This window comes from Notolepis coatsorum, assembly GCF_963971535.1.
Source record: "Notolepis coatsorum genome assembly, chromosome: 2".
NCBI classification, from domain to species: domain Eukaryota; kingdom Metazoa; phylum Chordata; class Actinopteri; order Aulopiformes; family Paralepididae; genus Notolepis; species Notolepis coatsorum.
This window is the reverse complement of record NC_140166.1, coordinates 184,124,437-184,137,761: the sequence shown is the minus strand read 5'-3', so window position 1 is coordinate 184,137,761 and position 13,325 is coordinate 184,124,437. Positions and strand designations below refer to the sequence as shown.

Genomic DNA, 13,325 nt, shown 5'->3' with positions numbered 1-13,325 from the left:
TCAGCGAGCCAAGTGCCGATTCTGCCGAGTTCAGACCTGAGGGCTTTTTCAACCTGCATTACTACCGTACCTACTATACTATTATGTCTCACTCTCTACTACTATGCATTCAACACTGTTTGATGAACATTGTTACACAGCTGAAATAGTTGTACCCTTCCTGCTGACAGAACTTGTAAGTCGCTTTGGATAAAAGTGTCAGCTAAATGACTAAATGTAAATGTAAAATGTAAATGATATCACTAAGGACCTAAATCATAGCAATTCGTGTTTTCTATCCCAGGTTTAACTCTTGATCTCGACCTCAGGTATGTTACCAGCCAGAGACACACCATCCAAGTTGATTACATCTCGTACATGGATGAGATAGCAGACCAGATTGGGGTTCGACCTAACATCCTACGGCTGCTGCTGACTGACCCCAGGCTGGGGCTGAATGTGATGCTAGGTCCCTGCACCCCATACCAGTACCGTCTCAAAGGGCCAGGGAAGTGGGCCGGGGCCCGTCAAGCCATCCTCACTCAGTGGGAGAGAGTGCTCCGGCCCATGGCAACCAGGCCATGTGATGATGACCCCTCGGAGCCGAAGCGCTCCGTCGTGTTGTCTGTGGTTCTGTCGGTCACTGCTCTGGGCCTGGCTGCCTACTACAACAGGAGCAGTCTTCCAGCCTTCTTACCAGAGCCCACTGCTCTGCTGGACTGCATAAAGGTCTACCTGCCTGGACAGTGACCTGCGATAAATGCTTAACCCAGACCTCTCACACATTCAAGTAATTAGGACATGCCCCGGTGCATGCATATTGTCCTTTATACTGCATGGGTTAATGGGAAATGTGCGTTTCTCCAAAGGATTTCATCTTTTGTTAACATTCCAATTTTTAAAAGCCAAATTGCTGACCTAAATGACCGGATGTTGCAGAGAATGCACTGACACTGGTAACATTGGGTGACCTGCTAAGCTAGTTTTGGCTAGCGATTTCTTCCTTTTTTTAAACTGCTGTTTAAAATTTAAAAAAAATCCCCTGCCTTGACAGATAGAGAAATGTATATTAGAAGGCATTGTTCACGGGACCACAGCTGCATGAACCACAGATGAAGCTAGGAGCCATCTGTTAATAGTCCACTCGTGAGAGGTCTATGCATTACAAACTTGCTGTTTTAATCAGTAAATTACTGGCAGCTTTGGGGAGTAATGGATTATAGTAGTCTAATTACAAAAAAGGGCCAATTATGTTTCAGTTACAGAAAACTATCAGATTAAAAATACTTTTTGAAGAAAGAAAAAAAGGTGATTACTCAGAAACATGTTTGAAAGAAAATGCATTTACATTGTGATGTTATGAATACAAACATTCCAGCATGAATTATATACAGTATACATATTATATTCAGTATACACATACTATATATTTTAAACACAACTTGAAGTAACGGTTGATCACGGTTATAGATTACAACACTATTCAAAATAAAGTCTGAATAAATCTTTTGTTTCACTTCATATTTTATAGATTTCGAAGGCAATGTAATCCAAGGTAGCTAAAAGTAATTACATTATTTTTGCTCATTACAACTTTAAGCAGATAATCAATAACCTGTAAAAGCTTTGAAAGTATCCATAATATTTGAATGTCGGTCTGTTTTATCTAACACACCTCTTGAACCCAACCCACTAACCTCCATTTTTGGAGTAACACCAGGGGAAATTCATATCACAAATGCACAAAGGAACCCCCCCCCCTTCTGGAGATGGATACAGGAGGTGCTGTCTTTGCTGCAACTTGAAAAAATAAGACATACGTTGAAAGGGTCCTATGGCTATGACAAGTTCACAAAAATATGGTCCCCTTTTATTGAATATGTAAAGGGATGACCTTTTGAGGTAACATCAAACCTGACTGATGGTTTATTTATTCAGTTCACAATCCACGCCTATATCACAGATCCCCTCTGTATGTGTTTTTTTTTTTATATATATATCTTTTTTTTATTATTTTTTAAACATGACACACGAGCATTAACAGTAAACATCCAACGTAAATCACAGAACTATACATTCCATTTGAATCAACATAAATGTAGTCTACAAGATATATACCTAATACTTGCAATCCAATACAATACATACATATGCTCTTGCTCGCTCTTCCCCCCAGGACCCCCACTTGGATAATCCATCCATTTTCATTAGCTTCTAACCAGGAATTACAATTCATATACTAGCCTTTATTCTCTCCACCACTTCTAACCAGATTGCAATGCTGGTTTCATTGACACCTAAAATTCTTGCTGTAGATATCTCTAGATAAATCACATCGAGATAGGTAAAAACCCATACCTTCCGGCACATTTTATCCGGTTGAATCCATCGTGATGCTATCAGCTTTTTAGCCGCTGTGAGACCGGACAAAACTAGTATTTTTTGTTGTATGGGGGCTGCAAACTGAGAAACATCATTCAACAGCAATACAGAGGGGAGTACAGGTATGTTCAGAAATAAAAATTCTGATAATTGCAGGGTCACTTCCCAGAATATCTTAGCAATCCCAATACATATGCATAAATGTACCCTCATCACCATTTGTACATAAGGAACATAGAGAATCTTGTCTAAGTCCCATTCTGTTCAATCTTATAGGAGTCAGGTATGTCCTATGAATATAATTAAGATGAATTTGTTGATGATCCGGGTTGCGTGACGCAATTCGAACGTTTGCCCAGACTTCTTGTCAATCAAAATCTACTTCCAGGTCTGGTATATCCCTCCTCCAGACTGAGTCTAGGGGAAGGATTCCATACGAAGACGTTAGTAAGTGATGATAAAAGTCAGATACAAAGCCTCTCGATGTCTCTTTCATAGAAGAATTTGTGATATCTGTGGTGCTCAATTGGTATATTTAATGGGACTCCATGAGCCTTCAAACATTCCAATAACTGCGTAGAAATAATATGTGGAACTGGTGAGGTTAAATTTGTTACGTATATCTTGATAGCTACAAAAACCCCGTTTGTTGAAAACATCTCCCAATGTATGTATTCCCTGCTTTTCCCATTTGGGGTATCTGATAGGTCGTTTTCCAATAAGGAGTGCATTGTTATTGAATAGGGGAGTATGGCTATGCCATTTATGTTGGTTAGAATATTTTTTCTGTGTTTCACGCCATATACGAATCACATGTGTAATAAGAGGGCCAAATTTCAATTCGCATTGCTTAATTGGTAATATGGTGTATACTATGTCCTGCAGTCTATGTGGTGCTACTATATTTTCTTCTAAGTTCCTCCAGGATACAGATGCTTGAGAGTCAAACCAGGTTGTCAGTGGTCTTAAAGAGTACGCTTTAAAATAGTGATCAAAATCTGGAAATGCTAAATCTCCGTCAGCTTTGTTTCTATGTGCGGTGGATCTTTTTATTCGTGGAGGTTTGTTATTCCAAATAAATTTATATGCGGTGGAATGTAATTTTTTCCAGTAACCATCAGGAGGGGGTAACGGTAACATTGAGCTAATGAAGTTGATTCTAGGTAAAACATCCATCTTAACTATTGATACTCGGGCCTGTACTGAGTTTTTAAGTTTGGACCAGTCAAAGTCGTATTTGATCTTATCTTGGAATTTTGTGTAATTGTACTTCACCGTTTGGCATATAGTAGGGAATATTTCGACTCCTAGACATCTGAAGTGTTTTACCATTGGTATTTTTTCTGGAAGGAATATATTCTTTGCAGGGGCATTAAGTGGAAGGAAAGCCGACTTTGGCCAATTTATCCTAAATCCCGATAGATCCAAAATCATCAATCAACTTGAGAAGATGAGGCATTGAGGTGGTAGGGTTTAGCATGAACAATATTACGTCGTCCGCATATAAACTAATATGATGTTGTGTGCCCTTAATTGCGATTGGTTCTTTGGATTGGGATTGTCTTATATACTGTGCTAAAGGCTCTAATGATAAAGCGAATAGTCCGGGACTAAGAGGGCAACCCTGTCTGGAGGAGCGCGATACAGGAAAGATTTCGGAGGTGATATTACCTGTTGTAATCATGGCCGATGGGTCTTTGTATAATACTTTTATCATATCAATGAATCCGTTTCCTAACCCCATCCTTTCTAGTACTGCCCATAAATAAGACCATTCCAACCTATCAAAGGCTTTCATCGCATCCAAGGACAGCATCGCTATAGGTGGAGTGGCATCCTTGCTGGCATCTAGCACATGTAGTAACCGTCTTATATTATCCGTGATCAAGCGGACTCTTATGAAGCCAGTCTGATCAGGGTGAACTAAAGATGTCATATGCTTTTGAAGTCTGATGGCTAATACCTTGGAATACAGCTTGATATCGATTCCGAGGAGGCTCAAGGGTCTATAACTACCGCAATCGGTGGGGTCTTTGTCTTTTTTAAGGAGGACTGTTATGAGTGCAATATTGTCTATCTTATGGAAATTCCCCTCCTTGATTGAGTATAAAATCATATTAAGTAATAGGGGTCCAATTACATCCCAGCATGAGAGGTACAATTCTGGAGGGATCCCATCCCTTCCAGGAGCCTTACCAATTCGCATTTCAGATATAGCCTCCCTAAGTTCATCTAGTGTGATGGGTGTTTCTAATTGTTTAGCGTCGTCCTCTGATAGTTTAGGTAGGTTAATTTGATTAAGATATATATCCATTTTGTTTTGATCGAAAGCCATTTCTGATTTGTACAAGTTGGAGTAAAACTCTTTGAATGTCTCGTTAATTTTTTTGGGGTCTGTAACAAGTCCTTGCTGGGCCTTAATAGTAGGGATATCTGCGGTTAGCCGGTTAGGTGGCCGAGCGGAGATCGCGTTCGTCACCAACCCCGGAGCTGTGAGCTGGATTCGCCTGTTCGAATCCAGCTCACAGCTCCGGGGTTGTCACCAGCTTGGCTGGCCGTTCACACTAATACAATTGGCTGTATTAGAGGGTGGGAGAAGCTGGCGGGGTGGGTCCGGGTCGTTGTAAACAGCGACTCCTACAGTTCGGTCGGGGCGCCTGCTAAGCGCGGATAGGACCTGAGGGGGATAGTGTGATCCTCCCACACGCTACGCCCTCTCAATGAGAATCCGCGCTGCCAGGTGAAAAGAAGCAGTGATTGGCTGGACGTGTGTCGGAGGAAGCACGTGGTAGCCTCCACTCTCCCAGATGATCTGACTGTGGGGGGTAAGTGCGCAGCGACCAGGAAGGGATTGGGAATTGGCATACGACTAACATTGGGATGGGAGAAAATCGGAGGAAAATCGGAGGGGGAAAAAGATAAAAAATAAAAAATAGTAGGGATATCTGCAAATTTTGCGTTGTCTCGTATCTTCATAGCTAGTAGGTGACTTGGTTTAGAACCCTGAAAGTAATAATGTTGTCTTGTGCTACGTATTAGAAATTCAGAGTGTTGTCTTAAAATGGCGTTAATCTCTTTTTTTAACACATTCATTTGAGATTCCAATCGAACCGAGTAGTTGTATTGTAAAGAGGAAAATAATGATGAGTAAAGCCTTTCTGGCCGCGTAAGGGAGGGTGGAGTTGTGCGTGAAGGGGGTGTCAAATGAACACAGGTACCTTGTACGGCTCTTTAAGGGAGGGGGGTTTAGGGGATTATATGTATGTTTTTAAGATCGGCTCTCAACAGGACCTCAATTATTGGATATATATCCATTGTGAATTCGAACTCCAGACGAATTACAAACAAGTACACAACAACTTGTATAGATTATGGCTAGTTTGAATATAATGATTTGGAACACTGGGGGAATAAACAAACAACATAAACTCAAAAGCGTGCTTACACTGATGAAAAACAAACAGGTTGATGTGGCTCTTTTAAGCGAAACGCACCTTTTAGTTGATGACAAAGTAAAGCTAGCGGACAACATATATCATAACATTAGCCACTCTTCTTTTGGAACGAGATCCCGTGGAGTTGCTATAGTTGCGAAACGAAAGTTGAATATTGAATTGCAGGACGTATGGTCTGATATAGAGGGTTGGATAACCTAAAATTGTATACAGTAACAGGAAAATAGCGTTGGTGGCGGCATATGCCCCAAATCTTTACGAGGCTAACTTCTACGCTACACTCACCAGAACAATGTTAAACCTTCCTGAATACTCATTTATAATTGGCGTGGATTTTAATGCCATTTGGGATCCCGGGATGGATAAATCTTATCCCACCATTTCCAATTATCAGAAACATGCATCTAATGCACTAAAGGATTGGTCCAAGAATACAGGTGTAAATGACCTATGGCGATCACTCAACCCAACGGCCCGAGAGTACCCTTGTCGATCTACAAGACACAAGACATTCTCCAGAATAGATTATGTTTTTGCATCCCCTAGACTATTTGATAACTATGACGTGGAAATGGTTCCCAGATCAGATCACAGCTATTTACTCCTAAAAGGATCATTTGGTATACTGTCATCCCGAGCCCCAAGATGGCGATTTAACTCGATATTGATGAAAAACAATGAATTCATTACACAATTCAAAGAAGCACTTGTTGAATTCCTGCTGGAGAATGCGGAATCGGTACAGGATCCCAGAATATTATGGATGTCGGTAAAGGGATTTATCAAGGATTTCACTGGGGTCTTTTCCTCCAAACTACGCAAGAATCGTTGCTCAAAACTGGCAGAGCTGGAAAGATCCCCTCTGTATGTGTATATTTTAACTTTTTTTCTTTTCTTCTCTCTCTTTCCTCTTCTCTGAGTGTGCTCTTGATCCCAGGGGTGGTAGGGAGGGATAAGTGGTGGGTATAGCGGGTCATCGTCCATGTGTCTTCACTACATTTATGTCTTCAATTAGTCTGTACATGTATGTTTATTCAAGTAATTGTTGTCTCTAATTTGACTATATGTATGTTTGTTCAAATAATTGAAAAATCCTACAAATAAAGGTGTAAAATGGCCTATTGTAATTTCCATGGCAGTATATGGCAAATTGTGGTCACTCACTCACTCATGGACGTTCTGTGGGACGTTGCACTTCATAGCAGTGACAGACAGTTCAGCTCAGTTAACCCTCCAACTTGTCCTTTGTGATTTTAATCAGTGATTAAAGGTGAACTACACCCAATTTCCATAATTTGTACATGTTATTCCTCTGGTCTAAGATAGTACACAAATATTAGTGAGCAACTATCTTCCAAATCCAAAACTCAAACTTGTGATGTCATCAAGTCTGAAGCAGCTCCATAGACAATTAATTGGGAAAGATGTTATAGATGACAGAGCATCCAGGGGAAGTTCATTGGTACATTGTTTTCAGAACTGAGACCACTACTATAGAATAAAGTCATTTCAAATCATTTGGATATAAAAAAGAAAACAAAATGTTGAGTCCACAAAATCAGTCTCCCATTCATTGTCAGTGGAGCAGCTCCAGATGTAATAATTGACAACATCACAACAACACAATTGTCTGCACTGTCCTTTCAGAACCACCACGCCTGCGCTGTCCTTTCAGCACCACAACGTCCCTGCTGTCCTTTCAGCACCACCACGCCTGCGCTGTCCTTTCAGAACCACCACGTCTGCGCTGTCCTTTCAGCACCACCACGTCCCTGCTGTCCTTTCAGCACCACGACGCCTGCGCTGTCCTTTCAGCACCACCACATCTGCGCTGTCCTTTCAGCACCACCATGCCTGTGCTGTCCTTTCAGCACCACCACGTCCCTGCTGTCCTTTCAGCACCACGACGCCTGCGCTGTCCTTTCAGCACCACCACGTCTGCGCTGTCCTTTCAGCACCACCATGCCTGTGCTGTCCTTTCAGCACCACCACGTCCCTGCTGTCCTTTCAGCACCACCACGTCCCTGCTGTCCTTTCAGCACCACCACATCTGCGCTGTCCTTTCAGCACCACCACATCTGCGCTGTCCTTTCAGCACCACCATATCTGTGCTGTCCTTTCAGCACCACCACATCTGTGTTGTCCTTTCAGCACCACCACGTCCCTGCTGTCCTTTCAGCACCACCACATCTGTGCTGTCCTTTCAGCACCACCACATCTGTGCTGACCTTTCAGCACAATCCACATCTGCGCTGTCCTTTCAGCACCACCACATCTGTGCTGTCCTTTCAGCACCACCACATCCCTGCTGTCCTTTCAGCACCACCACATCTGTGCTGTCCTTTCAGCACCACCACATCCCTGCTGTCCTTTCAGCACCACCACATCTGCGCTGTCCTTTCAGCACCACCACATCTGCGCTGTCCTTTCAGCACCACCACATCTGCGCTGTCCTTTCAGCACCACCACATCTGCGCTGTCCTTTCAGCACCACCACATCTGCGCTGTCCTTTCAGCACCACCACATCTGCGCTGTCCTTTCAGCACCACCACGTCCCTGCTGTCCTTTCAGCACCACCACGTCCCTGCTGTCCTTTCAGCACCACCACGTCCCTGCTGTCCTTTCAGCACCACCACATCTGTGCTGTCCTTTCAGCACCACCACATCTGTGCTGTCCTTTCAGCACCACCACATCCCTGCTGTCCTTTCAGCACCACCACGTCCCTGCTGTCCTTTCAGCACCACCACATCTGCGCTGTCCTTTCAGCGCCACCACATTTGTGCTGTCCTTTCAGCACCACCACGTCCCTGCTGTCCTTTCAGCACCACCACATCCCTGCTGTCCTTTCAGCACCACCACATCCCTGCTGTCCTTTCAGCACCACCACATCTGTGCTGTCCTTTCAGCACCACCACATCTGCGCTGTCCTTTCAGCACCACCACGTCCCTGCTGTCCTTTCAGCACCACCACATCTGCGCTGTCCTTTCAGCACCACCACATCTGTGCTGTCCTTTCAGCACCACCACGTCCCTGCTGTCCTTTCAGCACCACCACATCTGTGCTGTCCTTTCAGCACCACCACTCACACCTCCATGTCACATGCACACTCTGCTCCCTCTCTTGGGAAAACAGTACCCTTTGTTTTTTCTCTTATTTTGAATGTTTTTAATAGGCTATTACATTGAAAGTTGGTTGTTTAGTCAGCAGATTTTCACATCCCTAGTAAAAAAAAAGCCATATCTGCTTCACTGGTGAAAGATGCAGAAGTCATAGCATGCAGCTTATGCAGGCGACATGTCAAAGGTTGAATTGAGTAAGAAGTAAAAAATTACTTCACTAGATTAGTTGTCTGTGACTAGAACACGAGATTGCTAATGACCTGCCTACTAGTAAATTAACCCAATCCCTTATACTGCCCACTGCTACAGATCACAATGAACAATGCTGCTTGTCAAATAAGTTCTTATTCTGAATGATGTTAGCAGGTAAGACTATACTCTTGATGTGGCTACCCTGTATCACTGATTGATAGGACACAGTACCAATTCTACCTATGTTCATGAACACTTTTATACTTTCTGTTGTAAACAGTAGTGTCTGGTAGAACATTCCTGGGGGAATCATTACTGTAGGCGCACAAGGATGCATTTCATGTAGAAAAAATGCTTCAGTTGGTAAGTAATAGAAGACAAACTAATTAGCATGACTTTTCAAGTTGGAAAGCAAGTAACTGCAGAACAAAGACACAACAGCAATGACCGTTTAACACCGATAGATTTTTCCAAAACAAAAACAAAAGAAACCAAGGATCTTGCTGATTATTACCAATTTAAAGATTTAAATTTAGCCAATAGGCATATGCAGCATCACCAGAGCAAGACTATACTCCATGTCAGCTGGATATGGTTGCAAAAATATGACATGCAATAAATTATGGGGTTGCCACAACCTGTCCGTTTTTCATATTACCATATCCTCTGTGATTTTGAATCTCCTGTGAGAATATGGTTGCCATAACCCAGAGAAAACAATAATGTTGGTTATAGCTCTATGGAGAGAACCTTGTGGCAGTTCACCCAAAAAAAATTATATATATATATAAAAAAACATATTTCCCCCCTTATCCAGAGTAATATCTATCCATCCAGGTTACTCAAGATAATCCACAGACCTTTTTTTCATGTAGGAACTATTTTCTACCGAACTACACCCCCCATTATAATGAATGGGGATCATGATTTCTGGAAAGAGACGTTGGTTTTGAGTGCCATTCAGCTCCATTATATTGGAGTGACAGCAGATATCTCCAAAACTAGGCAAATCACAGTGAAACAATCTGGATGGATAGATGGCACTCCAGGTAAGAGTGAAAATATATATTTTTGGGTCAACTGACCCTTTAAAGTATGTCAGTAAAAACTAAGAAGGATGCGTTTGGCCTCACATGATCTGGAATCTGTTTTGAGCTTTGATTTGTCTTTATTTTCCTGTTGCACCTTAAAGGGGAATATCACACATTCCTAATTTATGCAAATGACATGTCGTCAGCTTGTGACTGCAACTTGTTCTTGTTCGCAGACGACTCAGCCCTGCTGGTCTCTGACAAGAACAAGTTACAAACAAGTAAACCCTTAGCTTGGAACTAGGCAAAATCTGCATATGGCTCGCTGATAACAAACTATCATTACACATGGGCAAAACAGAGTCCATTCTCTTCGGTTAAAATAACAAACTCAGCAAGACCGACGGCTTCTCAGTTACAGTGGAAAGATGAAATTACCTACCTGGGTTCCATCCTAGAGGCTAATCTTTTCTGTGACAAAATGGTATCCAATGTAATAAAAAAAGTCAACCAACAAACTCGATTCTTGTACCGGATCTCCTCTCTGGTAAACAAGAATACCCTGAAGACTCTGGCAGGAGCACTCATTCAAGGGTACTACGACTATGCTTGCACCTCATGGTACCAAAGCACCTCAAAGGCGCTAAAAACTAAATTACAAACATCTCAAAACAAACTGGTCAGACTACTGCTTGACTTTACTCCTAGAACCCACCTCACCCCTGCCCACTTTGACAACCTAGGATGGCTTAGAGTAGACGACAGAGTACAGCAACTTGCAATGGGCCTGGTCTACAAGATACACTACACGACCAAGGTACCCATGTACATGTCAAAATACTTCCCAAAGGTCAGTGAATACCACGATCACAACACCAGAGGGAGCTCCACAAATCATGTTAAACCCAGATTCGGCTCAAACAAGGGACTAAACACGTTTCGCAATTATGCCACATCAATGTGGAACTGTGAGGATTGGTTCTTTCCCCGCCACACACTTCTTGGGGTGCTGTGATGATTGGTCCGTTGCCTAACGCACACTTCTAGGTTAAGTATCAATTACCATCACGTACCTGATGTGTGTGCTAATCAGCGCCCCAGAGGGCTTTATATACCTGGACCTTCTTTCTATCGATGTCGGGTCGTTCTGGAATACAACTGCTTTGCCTGCTTTTTTCCCGTTGCTGTTTCCTGGTCTATATTCTCTCCAGGACCTTTCTGTGGAGAACTGTTTGGAGCTGCGCCTTGTTACCCGTTACGCGTTGCACTTGGGTGAGTGGAATCAAACCCCTCTGGATAATTTGGATTGTGTGTTATTGAAGAGACACAGAAGATATCCTTTTGTTTGCTCTGGATAAGTTCTGATTGTGTGTTATTGAAGAAACACTGAAGAGATCATTTTGTTTGCTCTGGCTAATTCTGATTGTGTGTTATTGAAGAAGCACTGAAGATATATTTTTGTTTGCACTGGACTCAGCCGGATTGTGTGTTATAGAAGAAGCACTGAAGACATCTTTTGTTTGCACTGACTCTGCTAATTGTGTGTTGGGGAAAACACTGATACCTGTCTCTTTCTCCGTTTCCCACCTCGAGGAAGAGCTGGGAGTATCTGCAGAGCCGCTACAACATCATATGCCAAATTCCCACCACTGTCGCCAGGAGGATACTGCAGAGCGGCTGATGACTCTGCCGGAGGCAGTCTCCCCGTTTGTTTGATTACTGTACCTATTCCATCTTTTGACTCTGTAAATAAATACGCCCTAGCATTTGGCTAACTCTGAACTTCCTGTCTGTGCTGTTGCGTTTGAGGTCGGTTACAAACCATAACAGGAACGCCCTACCCAAAGCTGTAAAGGAATGTGAATCACTACCCACTTTCAAAACCACTCTCAAAGAACACCTACGGGAGACTGCAATTCGAAACTGGCCCATGTAAATGTCCTAACCCAACCCCCTCCAATGTACAGTAAATGACCAAGTATGGTTTTGTCAATATTCCAATGTACAGTTTTGCTTGTACAGTTGTACAGTGTTCCCCACCCACCCCTCCTACCCAACCCCCCCCCACCCCCCCACCTCACCCACCCAACCACCTCCAATGTACAGCCCCCCCCCCCCCCCACCCACCCAACCCCACCCCACCTACCCAACCTCCCCCAATGTACAGTTTTTACGTCAAACGTATACTCTTTTCTGGACTCTTTTTGTATCACAAACAGTACTGTATTTGCAAATCTGGTATGTCATAAATGTATAGATGTAGCAGTACTGTCTATCTGTATGTCATGTATGTCATATATGTCCTGATGAATTGAAAATGGGGGACCCTGATGTAAACAAGACGAAAGTCTTTCTCTGGTCTGCATCCCCTTAACAATTGTGTGTATTGAGCTGTACTGTATTGTATCCATTCTGCAATCTGTTAATAAAGTGTTCAATCAATCAATCAATCAATCAAAACACATTTTAACAATTCACTACATATTATTCCTGTTCCTGATCTCTCCTTCCCTGGCATCCCATAGGCTACCAGTAGCGACTCAAAGGGCGAGGGAAGTGGCCTGGGGCCCGTCAAGCCATCCTCCAGAGAGTGGCCCAGCCCATGGTAACTAGGCCATGTGAGCATCACACTGCCTATGGTTCTGTCTGTCACTGCTCTGGGCCTGGCTACCCACTACAACAGGAGCAGTCTTCCAGCCTTCTTACCAGAGCCCACTCTGCTGGACTTTATACTTTATAATGCATTGCAGATTTGTTAGCACTTTGAATAACTTTTAATCACTCACTGATGATCATGTATGCAAACAACATTTTCTCCAACATCTCACCCATCATCATGGATGGATTGTACACCAATATACATTAGTGAGCACTGCCACCTACTGGTAGATCTAGAATCCAGTGGATGATTAAAGGAAAACGACTGTTCTCCACTGGCTTTCTGTCTCCCACCAGATCAACTACAAATCCTGGTCTTCACCTAGGCTACAAAGCCCTTAACACAGAATCATTGCATGTATTTGAAATGATATGTGCAATTACTTGAATTTTGTATATTGCATGTGGTCAGAAAAAAAACATTTTGTTACTAAATGCTTCTGAACTGTGTTTTTTTTGTATTTCTAAAATACTAACTTTAAATAGGAAAAACTGTAATTTCTAAA

General features: G+C 42.7%; 1 protein-coding gene across 4 annotated transcripts in view; it reads left to right on the top strand.

The window, feature by feature from the left end:
• The window catches only part of LOC311223258 (flavin-containing monooxygenase 5-like), a 29,974-nt gene extending 16,930 nt beyond the window's left edge, over window positions 1–13,044 (top strand). For 2 of the 4 annotated variants that reach the window (XM_084308039.1, XM_084308040.1), the window contains exon 10: window positions 309–1,448. In XM_084308039.1, the coding sequence (XP_084164165.1) occupies window positions 309–729 (421 nt within the window). In that variant the 3' untranslated portion in view covers window positions 730–1,448. Of the gene's footprint in view, window positions 1–283; window positions 1,449–12,686 lie in introns of those variants that run through there. The other 2 variants (XM_084308041.1, XM_084308042.1) reach the window with 2 other exon arrangements.
• The last annotated feature ends 281 nt before the right edge of the window (window positions 13,045–13,325 follow it).